Here is a 23,416-nt window from a genome sequence, read left to right as displayed (position 1 = left end):
CAAAGACAACCTCAGTATATTTTGATAGTGTTCTTTATCAAACAAAAGAATGAAGTTGTGGACTGCTTGACAATCTTCTTGAATGAGGCCACCATGGGACATACAGTCAAATAATTGCGTTGTGACGGCAAAAAAGAGTTTGACTGCAGGAAAATGCATTGTTCACTTTGACCATCCTTGATTGAAATTGCTCATTTTCTCAGTCTTCTTGTTTTTCTTCAAATTTTATTAATTGTAAATTCTCACTATGTTTATTTTTAAACCTGAAAAATTATGCTTGAATGTTTCTGTTCGTATGCAGGTGAGAAAAGTTCCTGAAAGAGAGAAATGTGGAGATACTCTTTGTCAGAAATCTTCAAGTATGTGGTAGCTGAGGAAGAATTTGAAGATGAAGATTGTGAAGAAGAAAAGCAAGAAGATGGAATTGAGTAAATGAGGAATTTTGATCAAGGATGGCCAAAACGAGTGACAAGACTGCCAGGATGAATGACTATCGGGGATTATGTGACTGGATCTGCATCCAAGGCAACAGTAGAATCCAAGATCCACAATTAAATCATGAGGCTTTGACATCGGACTCATGAGAGCTGTGGTTTGAAATTATGCCAGAAGAGATGGATTCTGTAGGAGAAAATGGTGTTTGGGATCTCATGGGTCATCTGGAAAATGTTAAAGTCGTCAGGAATTGTGGGTTTCACACATAAAACTCAACTCTGAAGGAAGTATAACAAATGGTTTTACTCGGTCGGTCGGTACAACAATGGACTAGTATCCAGAAATAACTAGAGGGAAATCAACAAATTCCTTAGAAAGCTGAACTTGGAATTAAAAATTACATTGTCTTCAATAACTGACCTAAGGATGCAGATTGAAAATCATTCAAACGGACTTTTTAATTGGAAGCTTTCACTGACGCCGACTTTGCGGAGGATGTTCAGTCAAGATGTTCAACCAGCAGCGTTTTCATGACTCAACGAGGAATGCCAATCTTCGGTCAAGCAAACTTCAAGATTCAATGCCGCTTTCAACAAGAGAAGCCCAATTTGTTGCAGCTAGCGAGGGCACCAAGGAGTTGATGTGTCATAACCACCTATTCAATGGGTTGTTAAATCCATCCACGTTGCTGATGATATGGTTGTGTTAGCCAGTAGCCTTACTGATCTTCTGGAGTGTGTATCATAGAGATAGGATAGGAATGGTGGGAGGGGAGTGTTCATTCTGGTGAAAGAAGAATTTGTAAGCTACGAAAAAGCTAAAGGTGACAAACATGAAATTCTAGGTGTAAGGCTCATTTCTAAAGACAATAGGCAACTTGATGTCTTTGGAGTGTACAGACAGTGAAAGGGTAGCGCTGATGCTGTTCAGAATTATTTGATAAGATAATCAGCTATGTGGGAAATGACATGGAAAGGAATGTGATTGTAATGGGAGATCTCAATTTACCAAATGTCAATTGGGAAGGTAATGCGAACGACAGGAAACATGACCAAAAAAAATGGCAAATAAGTTAATATGGAAAGGACAGCTGATTCAGAAAGTGATGGAACCAACTAGAGGGAAGAATATACTGGACGTGGTGCTGGTAAAACAATATGATCTCTATAGAGAAACTGAAGTAATAGATGGTATTAGTGATCACGAAGCTGTTCTTGTCGTAGTTATAAATAAATGTGATAGAAAGGAAGGCCTTAAAAAGTAGGACTATATGCCTGATAAAGCAGACATGAGGGAGTTTTTAAAAAGTCACTATGATAGGTTGAAAATGGTAAATAATAATATAAACAGACTCTGGGATGGGTTTAAAGCAATTGGAAGGAATGTGAAAACAGGTTTGCATCTTTAAAGGTGGTAAGGAATGGTAAAGACCCACTTTACTATAACAGAGAAATAAAGAGACTAAGAAGGTAGTGCAGATTGGAAAGGAAGAAATGGCTGTGGAAGTAAGGAGAAATTGAAGGATCTTACTAGGAAATTGAATCTAGCAAAGAAGTCAGCTAAGGATAACATGATGGCAAGCATAATTAGCAGTCATACAAATTTTAGTGAATAATGGAAGGGTATGTATAGGTACTCTAAGGCAGAAACAGGTTCCAAGAATGACATTCCAGGAATCATTAATAAATAAGGGAAGTGTGTATGTGAGGACCTTCAAAAGGCAGAGTATTCAGTCAGCAGTATGTAAAGATTGTTGGTTGCAAGGATAATGTCCAGATAGAGGAGGGGACTAATGCTAAAGAAATATTAAAATTTACCTACTGTATATAACAATGTCATTTACAATAACATACAAAATTTGAAAACTAGAAAAGCAGCTGGAATTGATAAGATTTCTGGGGATATACTACCAGATCTGAAGTACTTATTTGATTATTACTTGCATGAAGGAGCTATACCAAATGAATGGAGAGTTGCTATAGTAGCCCATGTGTACGAAGGGAAGGGTGATAGACATAAAGCTGAAAAGTTTGACATGCATTACAAGTAAGCTTTGGGAAAGCATTCTTTCCGATTATATTAGACATGTTTGCAAAATTAATAACTGGTTCAATAGAAGGCAGTTCGGGCATTGGGAAGGTTATTCCACTGAAGCTCAACTTGTAGGATTCCAGCAAGGTATAGCAGATACCTTGGATTCAGGAGATCAAATGGACTGTATCACGATTGAACTGTCTAAGGCATTTAATAGGGTGGATGATGGGAGACTACTGGCAAAAATGAGTGCAACTGGGCTAGACAAAAGAGTGACTGAATAGGTTGCTATATTTCTAGAAAATAGATCTCGGAGAATTAAGAGTTGGCAAAGCTTTATCTGACCCTGTAATTTTTTTTTTTTTTTTTTGTGCTTGCTTGTGGCTTTATGTCGCACCAACACAGATAGGTCTTATGGTGACGATGGGATAGGAAAGGCCTAGGAGTTGGAATGAAGCAGCCGTGGCCTTAATTAAGGTACAGCCTCAGCATTTGCCTGGTGTGAAAATGGGAAAGCACGGAAAACCATCTTCCGGGCTGCCGACAGTGGGACTTGAACCCACTATCTCCCGGATGCAAGCTCACAGCCGCATGCCCCTAACCGCATGGCCAACTTGCCTGGTCCTGTAATAATTAAGAGGGGAATTCCTCAAGGCAGTATTGCTGGAACTTTATGTTTTCATATTTATATAAATGATGTGAGTAAAGAAATGGAATCAGAAATAAGGCTTGTTGCTGATGATGTTATTCTGTATAGAGTAATAAATAAGTTACAAGATAGTGAGCAACTGCAAAATGACCTCCATAATGTTGTGAGATGGACAGCAGGCCATAAACGGGGTTAAAAGTCAGGTTGCAAGTTTCACAAATAGGAAAAGTTCTCTCAGTTTTAATTACTGCATTGATGGGGTAAAAGTTCCTTGTGGGGATAACTGTAAGTACCTAGGTATAAATATAAGGAAAGATCTTCATTGAGGTAATCACAAATGGATTGTAAATAAAGGGTACAGGTCTCTGCACATGGTTATGAGGGTGTTTAGGGGTTGTAGTAAGGACATAAAGGAGAGGGCATGTAAGTCTCTGGTAAGACCCCAAATAAAGTGTGGTTCCAGTGTATGAGGCCCTCACCAGGATTACTTAATTCAAGAACTGGAAAAAATCAAAAGAAATGCAGCTCGATTTGTTCTGGATGATTTCCGACAAAAGAGTAGTGTTCCAAAATTGTTGCAAAGTTTTGGCTGGGAAGACTTGAGAGAAAGAAGACGAGCTGCTTGACTAAGTGGTAGGCCTATGTAATACCAATAACAAATATTTCAGGTTTCCTATGGGAATCAACATCTTTGTCATAAGTGGTATGTTCCGAGCTGTCAGCAGAGAGATGGCGTGAAATGACATTAGTAGACGAATAAGTTTGAGTGGTGTCTTTAAAAGTAGGAAATATCACAATATGAAGATGAAGTTGGAATTCAAAGGGACAAATTGGGGCAAATATTCGTTTATAGGAAGGGGAGTTAGGAATTGGAATAACTTACCAAGGGAGATGTTCAGTAAATTTCCAATTTCTTTGAAATCACTTAAGAAAAGACTAGGAAAACAACAGATAGGGAATCTGCCTCCTGGGCGACTGCTGTAAATGCATATCAGTAGTGATTGATTGAAACAAGGTCCAGGAAGGACATTCGCATGGATCATTGATGAATAAGGGTATTGTGTGAAGGGGTGTCAGAAAATAACCAGAATGATTTTTTTTTTTTTCTATAACCCAGCGCTGAAGTTTGCAGGTGGTAGTACTGAAAAGGTCTGACCTTAAGTGATATAGTGCGAAGCACGTCACTCGCCTCAGTCTTCTCAATTGCAGGGAAAGAGGTGAGGAATGAGGCAGTGTTTACTGTACCCAACATGGATCTCAAGTCGCAGCAGTACGCTTGAGTAGATTTGGTGTTCTCCTGGACAAAACTCCAACACAAACAGTGGAAATGTTGCAGTAAGTTTACAGAGAGGAAGCCATGGGAAAGACGCTAGTTTTTGAGTGGCACAAATGCTTTAAGGAGGGTATAACTGATCTTGAGGATGCTCCACGCCCCAGAAGATGCTCAACTTCGAAAACTGGCATCAATATGAACACAATTGATGTAATATTGTGGGAAGACCACCATTTAACCATTGAAAACCATTGAACAGACTTCTGGAATGATAAACATCTCCTATCGTTCAGCCAAAGATGTTACGCGCAATGTTCTAGGGCGTAGAAAAGTTTCAGCGAAGTGGGTGTCACAGAAGGCTCACCGTGTGATGGCATGTCAAGAATGGAAAGGCAGACTTCAGCGTGAACCAGATTTTTTGGACAGGGTTATCACATGTGATGAGTCCTGATTCTATCATTATGACCCAGAGATAAAACAGCAAAGTGCCCAATGGAAACATCCTTCCAGCCCAAGACCCAAAAAAGGCCAAAATTCAGTCAAATACAGGGAAAGTCATGCACCTTGTCTTTTTTGATAAGCAGGGTATTGTGTATGATCGCGTAGTGAAAAAGCAATGTACTGTTACTGCTGATTACTATTGTGAAGTGTTAAAGTGGCCACTGAAAAGAAGAATTGCAGAAAACAAGACCAAACTTTGCCCAAACGGGATGGATTCTGCACCAGGACAATGCACCTGCGCATTGGGCAATCAAGACACAAGACACAATAACAAAATTGGACATTGAGGTGATGCCACATCCACCTTATTCACTGAACTTAGCACCATGCGACTTCTACCTATTTCCTGCAGTGAAAAAGGAACTTCACGGTCATCATTTTCAAAGTGCAATGTCAGGTATACACAACAGACTATCAAGAAAGGACTTCAGGGAGTGTTTTGAACAGTGGATTGAACACTGGAACCATTGTATTGTGTCTGAGGTAGAATACTTTGAAGGTCTGTAAGTGAATTTGAATAAAGGTAGCCAGTATTTTGCTGTAATATCATTGTGGTTAATTTTTGACACTCCCTCGTATATGTGAAGACTTACATAAAGCAGAAGTATTCAGTCAGCAATATGTATAGGTAGTTGGATATAAAGATAATGTAGATAGAGGAAGTGACTAATACTGGTGAATTACTGAAATTTACCTATGATAATAAACACATTTACAAAAAGATACAAAAGTTGAAAACTATAATGGTAGCTGGGATTAATAAGACTTCTGGGGATATTTTAAAGGCTATGGATTGGAATATAGTGCCGTATCTGAAATACTTATTTGATTACTGTTTGCATGAAGAAGTGATGCTAAATGAATGGAGAGTAGCAGTAGTAGCCCCATTGTACAAAAGCAAATGGTCACAAACATAAATTGGATAATTACAGGCCAGTCAGCTTGGCATGTGTTCTTTGTAAGCTGTGGGAAAGCATTCTTTCTGATTATATTAGGCATGTTTGGAAAATTACTTCGTGGTTTGATAGAAGGCAGTTCGAGTTTAGGAAAGGTTATTTCAATGAGGCTCAGCTTGTAGGATTCCTGCAAGATATACTGTAGCTGATAATTTAGATTCAGGAGGTCAAATGGACAGTATCACTATTGACCTATCCAAAGATTCTGACAGTGTAGATCATGGGAGATTACTGTTGAAAATGAGGGTTATTGGACTGAACAAAAGAATGGTTGGGTGGCTACATTTCTAGGAGATAGAACTCAGAGAATTAGAATAGGTGAAGTGATATCTGATCCTGTAATTATTATGTTTTCTTATATACAGTATACAAATGATATGAGTAAAGAACCAGAATCACAGATAAGGCTATTTGCAGATGATGTTATATTGCCTAGAGTAGAAATGAGTTGCAGGATTGTGAGCTACCACAGACGAACCTAGACAATGTTTTGAGATGGAAAGTGTACGATGGTATGATGGTAAATGGGATGAAAAGTCCTCTCAGTTTCAATTACAGTTTTGATGGGGTGAGTACCTCATGGGGAATGCTGTAGATAGCTAGGTGTTAATATAAGGAATGATCTTCCTTGGTATAATCATATTAACAAAGTTGTCAAGAAAGGTTACAGATCTCTTCACATTGTTATGAGATTATTTTGGGGGTTGTAATAAGTATGTAAAGGAGAGGGCATATAAGTCTCTGGTAAGATGGCAGTTTTTTTTCTTTTTTTTTTGCTGTTTGTTTTATGTCGCACCGACACAGATAGGTCTTATGGCGACGATGGGATAGGAAAGGCCTAGGAATGGGAAGGAAGCGGCCGTGGCGTCAATTAAGGAACAGCCCCAGTATTTGCCTGGTGTGAAAATGGGAAACCACGGAAAACCCCTTCAGGGCTGCCGACAGTGCGGTTCGAACCCACTATCTCCTGGATGCAAGCTCACAGCTGCACACTCCTAACCGCACGGCCAACTCGCCCGGTAAAGACGGCAGTTAGAGTATGGTTCCTGTGTATGGGACCCACACCAGGACTACTTGATACGAGAACTGGAAGAGATCCACAGGAACGCAGCACCGTTTACTCCAGACTTTCTGACAAAGGAGTAGTGTTACAAAAATGTTGCGAAGTTTGGGATTGGAAGACTTGGGAATAAGAAGACGAGATGCTCGACTGTGTAGTTTCAAGCTGACAGTGGAGGGATGGCATGGAATGACGTGAGTAGACAGAAAAGCTTGAGCACAAAGAAGGAAAGATCATAATATTAAGATAAAGTTGGAATTCAAGAGGGCAAATTGGGGCAAATATTCATTTATAGGATGAGGAGTAAGGGATTGGAATTAATTATCAAGGGAAATGTTCAATAAATTTCAAAGTTCTTTGAAAACACTCGAGAAGAAGCTAGGTAAACAACTGATTGATTGATTGATTGATTGATTGATTGATTGATTGATTGATTGATTGATTGATTGATTGATTGATTGATTGATCAAGATTTTTAAAAAGCTGGGGCTATGAAATAAAGAGAATATATCCCAGGACTTCTGACATAGTGGGATTATGAAGAAAGGGGAATATCTGGAAAGATTCAGATAATAACACAGAAGGTGACTGAAGATTTTTGCGTGTGTTTACCCACAGTAGCTGTAAGCAATTAAATGATTAAAAGGGGGCAATTCATGTAACTTAATTATCATGCTGACATAAGCAAGGTTGCTGGCTGTTATGGATGCATATCGGTTCTTAACCCTTTCAGACCGAGTACGCACAATTGTGCGGGTTCGTATTTTAGTTATCCCTGACCGTATTTGATGTTTTTTCGGCGCTACACCGGACTGCAGTGATTGTGCAGAACACGTGGCGTGTATTTCAATTGATTTTAGTATGCGCTTGACCGCCAGGGCGAAGGAAGAAGAGTTTAAAAAGCACAGTTGATCGGCGAGATGGCAGGAAGCAGTAGTGCCGAAAGTAAGTATTTATTTACTGCGTTTATATTAATCTAGAAGCTTTACTGAATACCGGAATATATTCAATGAAGTGTGTACTTTGGTTAGTGAACGTAAATTTTGAAGCTACACCATCGTACGTGATACAACGAGGTTTTGAATTTTGTTACGCACAATTGTGTGGGTCCTGTTTTTCGGATGTTAGTTTTTATTTTGTAAAATAAACTATTAATATGTGTATTGAGGAGCATTTTAGTCAGTTCTTGACGTACAAACAAAAATTCACACCTCCAGTTTTCTTTCAGGTCTGAAAGGGATAAATGTGTGCTAGTATCCATTACATCATTTTTCAATGTTGGTTTGTGATGTGTTTTCATTAATGAATTTTCATGATTAAATTGAAAAATTATGTGATTATGTACTAAAAAAAGGAAATACATAGCACTGTAATTCACTGAAAGTTGCTGTGGCTTTGGTTGACAAGTCTACTCACAGTGAGGGTCAGGAACATAAAGAAAGTCAAGAATATTTACAAGTTACATTAAACCAAATACACATACTCTAAAATCAAGATCCTTCTAAATAAAGTATTTATTTCCTTCAACTCAATCATATCATCATTTTGTGTACAAATTAAGTAAACGGAGGTCTGCATTGATTTTTCCCCCAAAGGGCGTATAGTTACATTCCGATAACACATCTTCAAAGGCTGGGTTAGTTTCAATTAAGATACACTAAACAACATTTATATAATATTGTAACAAATTATTTTGTTATGGTACAGAAATTCCCACATATGAAACATTAATATCATACACATCCTTTTCTGTGCCACTGAAAATAATCTATTTTATAGTTCCATGAGCATTGTTTCTGTTTCAGTTCACAGGACTTTTATCTTGTACTAAAAAAAACCCTTAACCCCATGTAGTCCTTTCTCTACCAGTCAACTGAGTTTTGATCATTGTTCAACAATTGTTTTTTAAAAGTTCCCTTACTCACTCACTCACTCACTCACTTGTTAACAGTGCTGTAGAGGTTACGGGCTGTTGCAGTCTTCGGTAGCTTGTTGTGCTGTAATATCAGGTTCATTGATCCTCCTTTTCTGAGGTTGGTGCTGAGGTTACAACACCTAAAATATGACTTCTGGCTCCTTAACTGAAGTCTTTTCTTAATATGTGCATGATTACAGATACCTCCTGTTCCTAGGATAAACACTGTTGTTGAATGTGGAGCACAACTCCTTATCCTTTCTCTTTTACATTAAAGAGAGAGAGAGAGAAAGTCTTTACACTGGGTTAGTTACCTAAGTTGTCAGAGCTAAATAACTTCTAATCTGTTGAAGTTACCCAAATACTGTTTCACATTCGTATATGTTGGACAGGGTGTACAACATAATGTACTACATTTTCACATGGAACGATTAGTATCCGATATATTGATACCAACTTCATTTTAAAAGTGGAACCATACTAATTAATACAGCTGGTATAAAAGTTCAAATTGTTCAAAGATGTAAGTATTTTCAAAATTGGGCAATTACTTTTCAAAATAGCAGTATTTTGAGATGCAGTTTGAGGGTTTGAACCAGGGACAAATCATACAAGGCTAGACAGTACAATCTGGACGTGTTAACTACATATGCTTGTTGTTGCTGGGACAATACAGTGTCAAAGTAGGCAGTCGTGAATAAATCTCATAAATGGTATGCACAGCTCGCTTCTAAAGTTTCTGTAGGACAGGCTAATTAAATAAGGGAAAATATGATTTATGTTTTCAAAAGAAATAAGAAATGGTTTAAAAGGAACCTTAGCAAAGCTTTTCTTGTTGCATTATAAATTTTACAATGAAGGCATGTTTAAGGAGTCAGAAAAATACAGTTGTGGAAACAGAACACGGTACTTAGAAATTGGACACTTTTGAGCATTCACAGTCCTCTTTCAGAATGTAATGCCTAGCCTTGCACTACAGAATGCTAAGCAAGTTAGCTTGTGTTCAGGCCCTCAAAAGGAATTCTAAAATATTACCATTGTTTCAATAATTGCCCGACTTTGAGAATTCTTCCTAATTTGAACTCATACAGTTTGAAATTTTATGCCAGCTATTATTAGTATACCCCCCTTCATGACACTACAGCCCTGATGGGCTTTAGCCTACCAAGCGACTGCTACATAGCCCAAAGACCTGCAGATTACAAGGTGATGTATGGTCAGTGTGACAAACCCTCTTGGCTGTTATTCTTGGTTTCATAGACTGGGGTTGCTATCTCACTGTCAGATAATTCCTCAATTGTAATCACATAGGCTGAGTAGACCTCAAACCAACCCTCAGGTCCAGGTAAAAATTTCTGACCTGGCCAGGAATCAAACCCAGGGCCTCCGGGTAAGAGGCAGCACATTATGCGTAGACCATGAGGCCAGTTGTTATTAGTATAGTACCATTTAAAAAGAAAAGCTTGTTATCAATCTCTTTGTTATTAATCATTTCATGGAAGAACGTATTACAGTATTTTATGAGCCGTTTACTACCATATAAGAATATGAAAACAGCATACATTAACCTTCATTGGATTGGATGTTATTTGACTCTAACAACTTCAGTGACTAATCCTGTATACTTCTCATGTCATTCCCAGGAGACATTTTTTGAACACTTCACCAAAGATCACGTCACTGAACTTCATCACTGTGAATTTCTGTACTTGTGGAAAATTAATATTACAGCTTTACAGAGTATAACAAGAAAGGCATCTACTACATTTGTTTATTTAATAGTAACTTTAGGACAAGGACAGAATTCAGTGGTTAATTCTTTTTTTTTTTTTTTTCACTGAGCTTCTACATCATTCAGTAAATAGGCTACTATGTAAACTGTGAGCAGTTGAAGAAATCAATATTTTCAGTCAACCTTGCAATTTTTGCAAGATGTAGAAGAAAAAATATATACAGTAGCTTACATGATAGGGATCTCCAAACTATTTAATTACATAAGTAAAGGAAATAAAATTTCATGTTGCTTTTGCTAGCTTGGTACAGCCTTTGTAAGACAAATCCTCTGATAAAAGTGGGTGGTGTCTGCTGTGTGTGGGGAAAGTGCCTGTTATTGTGATGGAGGATAGTGTTGTGTGTACTGTGTGAGTTGCAGGAATTGTGGTGACAGCACAAACACCCATTCTCTGAGCCGAAGGAAATAGACCATTTAAGATTAAAACCCCTCAACCTGGCCAGCAATTGAACTTGAAGCTCTGAGGACTGAAGGCTAAGACGCTGACCACTCAGTCATAGAGCTGGGTAAGAGAACAAACCATACAGTATTTAGTTGTATCAGGTATCAAATGTGAGTTAATATTTTCAGACAAGTTATTTAAGAGGTGGTATACAAATTTAACCGTACTGTCAGCTTCGGACAGTTTCCTATCATGAAAGGTCTACGGCCATATTCAGTCTGCCATATTCTGTCAAGTTGTGTTCACCATAACTCCTGCACATGATTTGTTAGGTAATGTTATTGTTTTCCTAATGACTGAAAAGAGAGACAAAAATAAATTAAATTTGGGAATATCCAACTGAGAATCTTGTTATATTAACCAGGTCATGGACCAAACTCATAGTTTTAACAACAGCTCTCATTTCTTTTTTAAAAGGATAAATCACAAAGTAAACAAAGAAAGAACTGCTAAACTGCAAAAAGAGCTTAAAACCACTGGAATAGATACAACAAAAAATCTGTCGAAACATGCAAAATTATGACTACAACAGGGTCATCAATACAGAGAAACTCCGATAAATGATGGCAGGTCACAAATAGAAGCATTGAAAAACAAGAGATAAAAAATTCTAGGACCAAAATATGAAAATGAAATTTGGATGAAAAAGAAACCACAAGAAGTTAAAAAAAAAAAAAAAATCAGATACAATTAGAAAACGTCAATTAAAATTCTACTGACACCTAACCATGAAAAAACCCACAACAATTGTTTAGTGGAAATAAATGATCTAGGCTACAAGAAATTGGTGTTACCAAAGAAACCATTTCAGTTAGAACAACATTTAGAAGGTTAGTAATCAAACAAAAATTTACAGAGAAACCTAAAAGAAAATATACAGGATTGAGAGAAGAATGTAGAAAGGAACTCGGTGAATGAATGAATGAATGAATGAATGAATGAATGAAGAGATTGGGAAGAAAAGAAGAAATATTGTACTAAATAAGTTCAAACGCGCTCCTTAATTGGCCACAATGAGTCGAGAATGAGAATAATAAAGTATGGTACAACAGGAACTATCCTTTACACCAGAACAACAGTTCCACCAATTTGACCAACCATAACCCATTGATGGTGACAAATAGTATATACAGTATTAACCTGCAAGAAAAGAATAACTCTATGAAACTTACCTAATTTTGCCCACAAATATTAAATTAAAGCTTCAAGGGTGGTGGTGTTATTCAGTATTAATATTTTGGGCTAAATTTAATTTATGTTCTAGGTTTGAGGATGAAACTTCTAGGAAGCATTGTAGGCATGACAGTAGTGGCATCACAGTATCGTGTGGAAGATGACTATTTTATGAACGATACAAATCTAGCTTTAAGCTATGTTAGTGCAAAGATTACTTAATCCAAGTATGGTTTCACTTTGACTCCACCTTGCAGGATATACTGTTGTATTTTCATCATTAGAACATTAAGAAATATGTCATTCATATTTTTCAGTTAATTTCATTTGTCATTAGTGTACTGATATTCTAAGGCAGAAGTTTATTAATTAGTTGTAGAATGATACAAAGTGAACATTCATCATGAAGAAAACTATTCATATTTAAAGCAGCCTCTTCTATTAGGACTCAAATCCACTTCCTTGCCCTTAAAGATATTTTGTTCACTGATGATCCCAGTTTCATACCTCTGTATCTTTTTTCATTCTCAATAGTGTAAGTGCAAGACCTGTGTCATTCATAAAAATAAAAATAAAAATTAACAAGCATCCTATTCATCTCGCTTCATAATAATAAAATCTATCTCATCAAAGGTACGTCCCTTAAAATAATATGGGTTTGTCCATTTTTTTAAACCTTACCCCTTCGTCCCGAAAAACTTTCTTGGGATGCCAAAATGTCCTGTATATTGTTAGGCATGTGAAAATTTATTGATTTTTCAATTTTTCCCAGTGCGAATTTAAAGTAATTATGTTATAGACACTGGTTTGAACATAAGAAAACCTCCATGATTTTTCTGTTTATATTCAGAAATTAGCAGAATGTGTCTATTCAGAGTTTACCAATACTATGTTGAGTATTGAGACCCTTAATTTCTCTGTTTGAGATTGGTAGTCAATACATATAAATGATTTTAAAACATATTTTACATTTATATATTTGTCAAGGCACCTGAGCTTAAGCTTATTGTGGTGCAGTACATTCTAATATTATAATGGCTATAATGTTATCATTGTTTTGTGGTGTAATGACTCCAGCCATAGGCTACATAGCATAATGTGGATATAGGAGTGTGCTTTAGGAAACTGTTCTGAAATGCCCAAAAGAAAGAGTGTATTCACTGAAAATTTGTGGAAACAGTTTTCTTTCGTGAAGATCGTCATGGATGACTGGAGAAAAGAAAAGACTTTCCAGAAACACAGTGAAATCAATGCTAATTGTGAAATTGTTCTTCCAAAAACGAATTTGTAGACTAAATAGGCAGGGGTTTGATTCCCAGTAGTTTACTGCCATTCAAGCTGTGCCTCAAAAGAGCTGCACCACCATGGGATGGGAACACTAGTTTACCTTTGTATATAAAAAATAAAATAAGATGATAATATTATAAGTGAATATTTTAAAAAGTTATTAATTTGTTTCTATTATAATAAAATTATTAAGATTGTAAATTGGCAGTAAGAGGTTTTATCTTTCTGCAATTCTTTTAGGGGCCCCTGGCCTAAGCCTATGTTAAATATTAGGGATGTGCCAATTTTTTCAAAAAGATTTATGAACCTTATCTTAATTTAGTGTAATCTCTGAACAACTGTTAAAATTATAAATAGGAGGTGGTAACATTTTGACACCATGTTGATCAAATAAAGGCTCTCTGGTTCATTGCAAAACCAGAATTAAAAATTATATACAGTATTATCATTTAAAAAACAAAAAATATCAGCTCATCCTTACAGATTAAAAGAGAGTGTACTTCATTCAAATGATTTCGTATTTCATAGTTCTAGACTTGATAAATTGATAACATAAAATTGATTTTCTGTTAGTAAGTTCTGTTCAGTAAGTTGTAAATCTGAGCCATAACTGTATTATTTTTCATATTCAATGACTTGTGGTCAAATCACTGAAACATTATTAGAGTTATTCCTTTTTCAGTTACCTCTGTTGGATAAATATAAATGAACATGAAATTGAAAAAAAAAACTTAAGAGGTATTTAAATATTTGTCTCTGAATAAGCAAGGCATATGGGATGTTTATAAATCTATGATTAACACTATCATAGATAGGGAATCTGCCACCTGGGTGACTGCCCTAAATGTAGATCAGTATTGATTGATGTCTTGTTGATTGATCATTAAAAAATGTTAAAAGTGATTCTGTCAAGTTTATATTTTCTTTCATTGTGTACATGAATCCTTCCCATTAAGATTTCAAACCTAGTAATATTATGTTATGTTCTAATATTCTGATTCAATTACATATTGTGATGTATTGAAATAACCTGTGGTGTCTTGTAACTGTTTTATCAAAATATTAAAACTGCTTGTGGAATTCTGGTGTGAATTTATGTCATTGTCAAAAATTGTTTTATTCAATATAATGTTTCTTTAGGAAAGTTACCTTAATTGCATGTAATAAACTTCATGGTTGGTCTGTATTTGTTGCACTTTAAATTTTCCAGTTATCTAGGAATGTATTTCAGATACCAGTACTGAATATGTCATTTGAAAAGTTTCTTCTAAAACTGTCAGAATAGGTAGTGAAAAGTAAAACCAAAAACATTATTATTAAAAATTACCAAGTTTTAATGACGGACTTGTCTTTGACAATTAATTTTTTACTAATAATTAAAACTGTTATCGGCCACAGTTTTTACCCATTTATATTCCACAATGCATTTAGGTGCTGAAATAGTGGCAGTCAGTGTCGGAGCGACTGACATGTCGGTAAACCTATTAAACACTATGTAAAATAGTATTATGGTTTAATCCAACTTGTCAATACACTTTTTATTACTGAAAGTATTATTCATCAAACAAGTTTTGAGAACAATATACTTTTTCTTCATCCGGCAATCATCAAAGTCTAACTTAATTACAACATCAAAGAATAGAAAACAATACAATAATTTTCATTTGTGTAGCCCAAATTCAAAGACCTTCATATCATGTTTACAATATCAATGAATAAACAAATATTAGTGGTACATTAGTTTTTGATAGGTTTAAACAAGTCAGTACAAGAATAAATGCAGCATCTCAAGTTTATCAACAGTGACATGTTGCTCTCATACTCTCAACTCCCCCAGGGCTGAATGAAAGATGAATACTCTGTGTGTATCAAATAGAGCAACAATATTAAATGTCACCATTTCACCACCTGACTATACAGTATAAACTATGAAACATGTTGTGGAATACAAATTAATAAAAGTTGTGACTGGTAACAGATTTAATTATTTATTAACATTATTATTTTTTATTCTTTCTTTCTCTCTTTCTTTTTTTATTTGAAAAGTTTGGAGATCTCAGTCACATAGGGCTATACTTCTTTCTTGTCTTGAGAAAACTGCTGCAAGTATTACTCCACAATATAGGCTATATTCAGTTTTAGAGCCAGAATTTAGTGTCTCTTTGGTTAATGTTCAGTATTTTCCCTAAAGTTCACAGGGATGTCTTTACAGGACGGTACTGACCTGCAATTCTCATACCCAGTATTGGTTACGTCTTAGCATGGGATTAGTTGTTCTGGGCGGGTATGCAAGTTCTGACGTATCATAACTACTCCAGTCTTCAGCAGGCTCATCTGCGACACCGTATGGGTATCTTGAGTTCAGGTCTGGCTCTGAGCTAGCGACAGAGTCAACGGGCTCTAATGGGATCACTTTACACTGCAGCATGGCGGCTGGTGTTGGAAGTGGATTGTTCACGGGAGTAGGTGAACCATTAGATGCAAACCGCTTAGGACGAGGGGATGTTGGCGGCAAGTCATCGGGCGGCCGTGGGAGTGGGACGGGCGGCACACCAGACAGGTCAGACTTACAGGTTCGTGATTCTTCGCGACCTACATGAACCGACCTGCACTTGACGACCACAATCACAAGGACAGCTAACACCACCACTCCTAACACCATGCTGACAATCAGAACATAGTCACTGCTCATGTTGGGACTAGCCACGGACAAACCCCCCTCGTGACCCTCCGGATCTCTGGGTCCCGCTGCTCTGGGGGGTAAGGGGGCAGTCATTGTTGGAGCGACTGACATGTCGCTCTCATATTCTGGTCGTACTCTGAACCTCAATTCCCCCAGGGCTGGCTGAAAGATGGATGCTGCTAAAAGGAATTGAAAACTATCTTCAGCACCATCTGATTCTTGTTTTGGCAATTGTCTTACCACATAGTAAATTACACCACTTTTAATTTCTTCATGTGAAAAATGCTTCACTTCACGTTCTTTCATGTTACGCTTTTCACCAGAGCTACGAATGATCTTCTTCATACGTCCAAGACGTGGGTGACGGAGTACTTGGAAACTAGGGTTGCTGTTTGTAAGTTTTGCCAAAGGTGTGGCATCCAGAACATCCAAACTGATGCGTGTTTTTGTTCCAGCAATTGGACTGAAGTTACCAATTCTTAGCAGTGGTTCAACATTCACTTTTACTTCTAAACCATTAACAACTGCAGTGCCCTCTGGCAACCAAGCTGACACTTCAAAAGAATCACTTGCAGTAGTCATGTCTGTCTGCATGTACATTACTCTCTTGCTGTCGAGATCCAGCTGCCCAAACTCTTTAGTAGCCACATCATGCACATAGATCATACCATGTTGAGGAGGACGTGTAATGTTGTAATGTACATTATCAAGACGAGCATTTGAGGCGGTTATGAGCTGATCGCTGGTTATCATTGCCACACTGGAGCCTTGCTGGAGTAGTACAGGAGTACCAACAGTAACGTTCAAAGACACTGGGAGCACATGGACATTGAAAACTGTGTACTCTGGGTTGAAACGACCATCTGATACCCGGAAGTAAAAGGTAACTGGCAGGAGACGGCCCGAGTGTTCATAGATGACATGACCAGCATTAATGTCTGCCTGTGTGAATTTCACTATCATCACAGAGTCATTCATACTGTTGTTTCTGAATGTGAGGCGACCTTGTGTGGGCCCGTTTATAAGAATGTACATGATCTCTTCAGGAGGAGTGTCAGGGTCTTCTGTGAGCAGATCATCTTGCGTGATGTTCTTAGCCTGGCCTTGCACCACTGATATGTGAGGTGCTTGAGTGATGAGATGGAATGGTTGATCATTAATAGGATGCACTGTGATTGGCAGACTTGCATTGCAGAGCACAACATCACCAGGTTCAAGCAGTAGAGAGAACTGCAGCTCATCGTACAGCGTGTCAGAGTGGTCGTGTTGGTACACAACCTCGCCTGCATCCATCTGTGCTGGAGTGAAGCTTGTGGCATTTCCTTCCCCAGCTACACAAAGCTCTCCATGCATTAAGGAAGCTGACAGCTGCACCATGACACCTGGGATGTCAACATCTGCATGCGTCTCCAAGAAGTCCACCACACCAGAAGTGTTGAACCGGACCACCACAGATCCACCTTCCTCTACTTCCAGTGGTGTGAGCACAAGAAACTGGTCCAATCCACCAGATGACACTGAGATATCAATGTGGAGATACTGAAATGATAAAACAAATATTAAATCCTCATATATTTTTAATTTGCTAACAAATCAAGAGGAAAGATAAAATGATATATGAAACTGCATAAATATCAGTATTGGAAATGAAAAAATAAGTACATAAATATAGTGCAGACAATTGTATAACTATATTTAATTTGTAGAGTATCTATCTAAAATGTCAGAAATGGAAGATCATTATCTGTACATATAACAAAACTCAGTGGCTGAGAACGAAAGGGTTACAACTTGAAAAAAAAATAATGCATTTTTGATATTTTACCATCAATGTATATAGGGCAATCAAATGAAAACCGAACACCCGCCATAACACACATTCCGCACAAAAGGTGACAAAACTGTTGTTAAGTATTGATACTGCCATGCTGTGGTAGGAGAAGTGCATAGTGACAACTCACAGGTGAACGCAGTTGTTGGGTTATGTCTTTGTCGGTACAAGGACTGGTCTAGTGTGTTTGTCCAGCTGTAGAAATGGAGACTAACAAAGAGTAGCAGAGAAGTGTGGTTCGTTTTCTGGTGGCTGAGGGTGCTGGAATACATGAAACTCATTGTCGCATATCTACTGTGTATGGTGAACACTGCATGTCCATGACGAGTATGCACGAGTGGCATAGGAGATTCCGAGATGATGATGCGCGCCCAGGGCAAGCCCATTGAGCCATTACTCTTATGCTTCAAAGATTCGGTTGGGAAACACCTCAACATCCTCCGTACAGTCAGAATCTTTCCCCTCATGATTTTCACATTTTTGGTGACCTGAAGAAAGACATTCATGGATGTCAGTTTCATTCAGATGAGGACGTGCAAGAGTGGGTGCAGTTGTGGATCTATCAGTGACCTACCTCTTTCTACAAAACTGGAATTGATTGTCTCGTCTCCCAGTGGGATAAATGTATTAATGCCTTTGGTAATTTCTTTTGAATAAAACCATACCTTGGTCACGTTGTAGTGGGTGTTCAGTTTTCCATTTGACTGCCCCTTATATATCTTATTTTGAGCTTTACAACCTACAAAAGTGTTACAACAAAAAATCTAATGTATTCATGCCAGGAAGCACTTCTAATGATTTTCAATGTTCTGACATTAGTTGCTTTGCTTAATTCGAAAGAGTTATTTTGAGTTGTAACTCTTTTGTAGATTATATAAGTGATATTAGAACTATTTACAAAGCAATTTTCATTAAAATTGTGTAACAAGTGTATTTTTGAGAAGGAATGATGTAAACTGCTAAAACATTAAGCTCTTCTCTGGAATAATCATGGATTTTGAATTGCAACCATTTTGTTTTCGGTCATTGAACTGTAAGTGACAATAATGTTTGGCTGTGGGTTTGTGACACTGTAACTCAGAAATAGCAGGAAATATTTCAATGAAATTTGGTGAATGTTTAGGTGCATTCTTAACTTAAATACTAGGCTATATACTATAAAGAAACTCAAACAAGGCACATGCAGAAAAAATAGAAAAAGTAACTAAAAATGTTTGACCTTGATGCTTACAAGTTCTGCATTCCCAAACAATTGCAGATAGAACAAAAACTTTAAGAAAATGATTTATAGATCTTAACTAGCTCTACAAAATGGTATATGGAAGTACGTCATGGAAGTGCAAGCAAAAAGCACTCTACAAAAACTAAGAAATATAGCTGAAATGGGAGGATATATGAAGAAGGACACCAAAGATAAAATTCTGAACGCAGTGAGTACTATAACAGAATATATAAAAGCATTAGAGGAAAAAGTGAAGCCAGGAAATAGTGTGGACATTTTCGAAGCAAACACAACAGTAGAGGTTAGAAAACATCGCATTGACTTGGAAGAAGAAGAAGAAGGGGACGAAAGCTGCAGCGCGAAACAGGTGGCGCCATCTATAGATGCAACAAAAGAAACACGAGGGGAAGACAACCAGGCAAAGGCGCCAACTACCGGAGAGAGCAGCAATCCGGATAGTATAGATATAGAGGGTATAGATCATTCCTAGAAGACATTCGGGAAAACAAATAACATGAGGACATCTCTCGGCCGCATAAATGAAAGTGCAACTGAGAATCAGAATAGCACACCATCTGCTGATGATGAAGAAAACCACCACGGAAGAATACAACACGCAGCAAATCCCACATTCCCAATAACACAAGGGAAGAAACGTAATAACGCTATAGTCAAGCAGACGACAATAAATGTTGAAACAGTAAATGAGAAATTAGAAAACATAATGGAATTCCTGGAAAACAAGCTAGATCAAATAATTGAGCAAAAAATTAACCAAAGACTAAAAAGCAAAACTACAACAGAAATAAACCACACGGTCAGGACAGCACAAAATGCATTCGATGAAACAAGCACCAGTACATGCAAAGAAAAGAATCAAAATCACCAGAGAGACACAATAAGGGAAACGAGAAACGAATGGAACAACATATTGCCCTTAACCAATCAAAGACAAAAGGATGACGGTGAACTAGAAGCGGCAGAAAAAATGGCATGGCTGTACGTAGGTCGGCTTAAACAGAGCACCACTGCAACAAATATAAGAAAATTCTTGGAAAGGAATGGCATTATAGGACACATAGAGTGTGAAGAACTTCATACACTGGGAGACAGAAAAGCTTTTAAGGTCGGTTTCCCATACATCTATCTGGAAGATGCACAGAGCGCGGATTTCTGGCCACAGGGAATAAAAGTCAGAAGATTTCGCTTTCGGAGATATGATAGGAGACCGGAGGAAGAACGAGGGGTGGAACTTCAGTAAACATCTCACCTAATTGTCAAACAAGAAGGAACCTCGGTCAAGCACGGAAATAAGTGTATTATTATGGAATGTAGAGGGAATAAGAAATGCAATACCCCACATATCACAGAAGACAATAGACGACACAGATGTTATGATACTGACAGAGACATTCCTCACGGAACCTATGGACTTGCAAGGCTACTATGGTATACACCCGCTAGCAACCCCGACAGAAGGAAGACCAGCAGGGGGAGTTACAATCTTCATAAAAGGGAAACTGGGAGATATCAAGCGAATCATCAAGGAGGAAAACATGGCCACAATAATCACATCAGAAATTACAATAATAGGAATTTACATTCAGCCAAATACACCTATAGAAAACATAATGGATAAAATATCTACAGCCATAGAACAAACGAAAGCAAAAAAGAACGTAATACTTGCTGGAGATTTTAACTACAGGATAGACAAAGAAAATACCAAAACTTGCATCCTTCTTGAGACACTGGAAGAAGAAGGCTTCAGAATAGCGAACAAAAAAGAAACACCAACCTACTTTGCACAGAACGGTCATAGCGCCATCGACCTACTGTTTTTTAGAGGAGTACAACTACAATTGTGTAAACAAGAAGGCCTATGGAACTCATCGGCAGCACCAATAAGGAAACACATACCTATAATGACACGCCTACGTATGGAAATCCAACAAAAGAGGAAGGAAGCAAAAACGCCAAGTATATATACCAGAAAAATCCAGCGGGAAACAATAGAAGAAAGCAAGGCAGACATCGGGAAAGCGAGAAACCTAATAAAAGAAGAAAGACTAAAAGAAGCCCTAGAAACAGCCACCGAAGTAATAATGAAAGCTATAACAGTAAAGGAAAGAAGACATCCACAAGCTTGGTTTGACCAAGAGTGTTACAAGGAAAGAAAAGCAACTCTAAAGGCCCTGAATGCAGCAAAATTATACAGATGCCCAGACGACCTAACAGCATATGCAGAGAAAAGGAAAAAATATAAAGAACTAATAAAAAGAAAAAAAGAAGAAAATACAGAGAGAAACAAGGAAGGAAACAAGCCGAGGAAGCAAAATCAGACCCATACATAGCACTGAAAAAGAAGACGTCAATTGCAACAGGAGAAATTCATATGGAGAAGTGGAAACATCATTTCTCGAACATACTGAATAAGGAAGGGCTGAAGCAAGCATATGACATAGAAACAGCAGAACCCACACATGCTCTGGAGCCAATAACAATGTATGAAATTAGGAAAGCAATACAAGGAGGGAGAAACAAGAAATCCGCAGGACCAGACAAAATTTACATGGAACACTTAAAAGACTCACTTGACGAGATGGAAGAACTGTGGAAAGACCTAATGAACAAATGTATATAGACTGGGAAAATACCAGAGGGATGGAACACAGCGACTCTAAAGATACTGTTCAAAGGAGGAGCAGAACATCACTAGACTCATTTAGAGGAGTAGCATTTGAAAATGCATCCTTTAAAGTTTTCACGAAGATACTAAATGAAAGATTACTAGAAGCCTTCAGTGGGTACATTCCAGAAAATCAATTCGGTTTTATGAAAAGCAGGAGCACTCCAGGCAGTGAACTACCTAATAAATCAGGTAGAAGAAGCCTTAAGACACAAAGGAGGGAAATATCACGCGGTATTTGTTGATTTCAAGAAGGCATTCGACTCAATCGACAGACGATAGCTAATCGAGAAAATGAAATTGACAATCGGCGAGAGAGACCCACTAGTGAGAAGAGTTGAAGCATGTCTACAGAGGAACATAATCCGAATAAACAACAACGTAGAAATTTCTGAAGACATAATACAGACGAACGGAGTTATGCAAGGGGATCCCATGAGTCCCACACTTTTCAACATTTATACAGCAGATATGAACCGCATAGTAGAGGAAGGATCAAAAGCAGAGCTGATCCTATACGCAGATGACATGCTGATCGGAGCGAAAGAAAAGGAGGAGGTGCAAAGGGTAGTCCACAGACTAGACACCTGGGCGGAGGAAAACAGCCTACAGATAAATGAAGAAAAGACAGTACAAATGACCTACAGAAAAGGTGGGAAATTAACGCCCAAAGACAACATAATATTACACCAAAAGCCACTACAAAAGGTACGAAATTACAAATATTTGGGAATAACACTACAGACAACAGCAGCGTCCTTTGGTATACATATTCAAGAAAGAACGGCAGCAGCAATCAGAGCCTCATACAGCATCCAAAACATTTCAAACCTATCAATCAGCACTGCGATGAGACTTTTCAAGACTACAGTAGCGCCAGTGATAACATATGGAATTGAGATCGTGTGGGAAAAGCTGAAGATTGGAGACCTGATGAGAATAGAAAGAATAAAAGCAATGTTCATGAAGAGGATTACCCGAGTTGGAAAGACAGCGCCATCCCGGATGGTATACAAAATGATGCGGGAGACATATTTCATAGAAGACTTATGATCACAATTCTACCTACAATCAATGGAAGCAAGCAGGGCACTAGTATACATCAGGGAAAGGAAGAAAAGTGAAATTGACCTAGACTACTACACCTCACCAGCGATGACGGACGATAGATGGACTAGAGAGTGCAACACACAGCGCCACGTGATAACACGACTCTCCATACATGGGTTTCACCACAAGATATGCGTAAACCAGAAGTCCCATGAGCCAGACGAAGATTGTAAGTGCACTTTGTGTGGGCAGAAGTGTAGTAGATACCACATCATAACTTGCACGGAAAGAACCAGGACAATAACAGACTATAGCAAAGACTGAAATGTGAAATTTATTTAATGCTCAAACTTGAGTGTACATTTCTCTATTAAATTAAATAGATCAGAGAATATGAAATGCTTGCCCATGTCCTGGGTGCCTG

At 37.8% G+C, this 23,416-nt stretch overlaps 1 protein-coding gene across 1 annotated transcript in view; it reads right to left on the bottom strand.

Moving 5' to 3' along the window:
* Positions 1–15,750: 15,750 nt before the first annotated feature.
* Positions 15,751–23,416, bottom strand: part of kon (chondroitin sulfate proteoglycan 4-like protein) — a 330,650-nt gene continuing 322,984 nt past the window's right edge. Inside the window, exon 15 of the mRNA XM_068227423.1 lies at positions 15,751–17,739. Coding sequence (XP_068083524.1) covers positions 15,751–17,739 — 1,989 coding nt within the window. The remainder of the gene's footprint in view (positions 17,740–23,416) is intronic.

This window comes from Anabrus simplex, chromosome 4, assembly GCF_040414725.1.
Source record: "Anabrus simplex isolate iqAnaSimp1 chromosome 4, ASM4041472v1, whole genome shotgun sequence".
Lineage (NCBI taxonomy): Eukaryota > Metazoa > Arthropoda > Insecta > Orthoptera > Tettigoniidae > Anabrus > Anabrus simplex.
The sequence above is the reverse complement of the archived record's forward strand: the minus strand, read 5'-3'. Positions and strand labels throughout refer to the sequence as shown.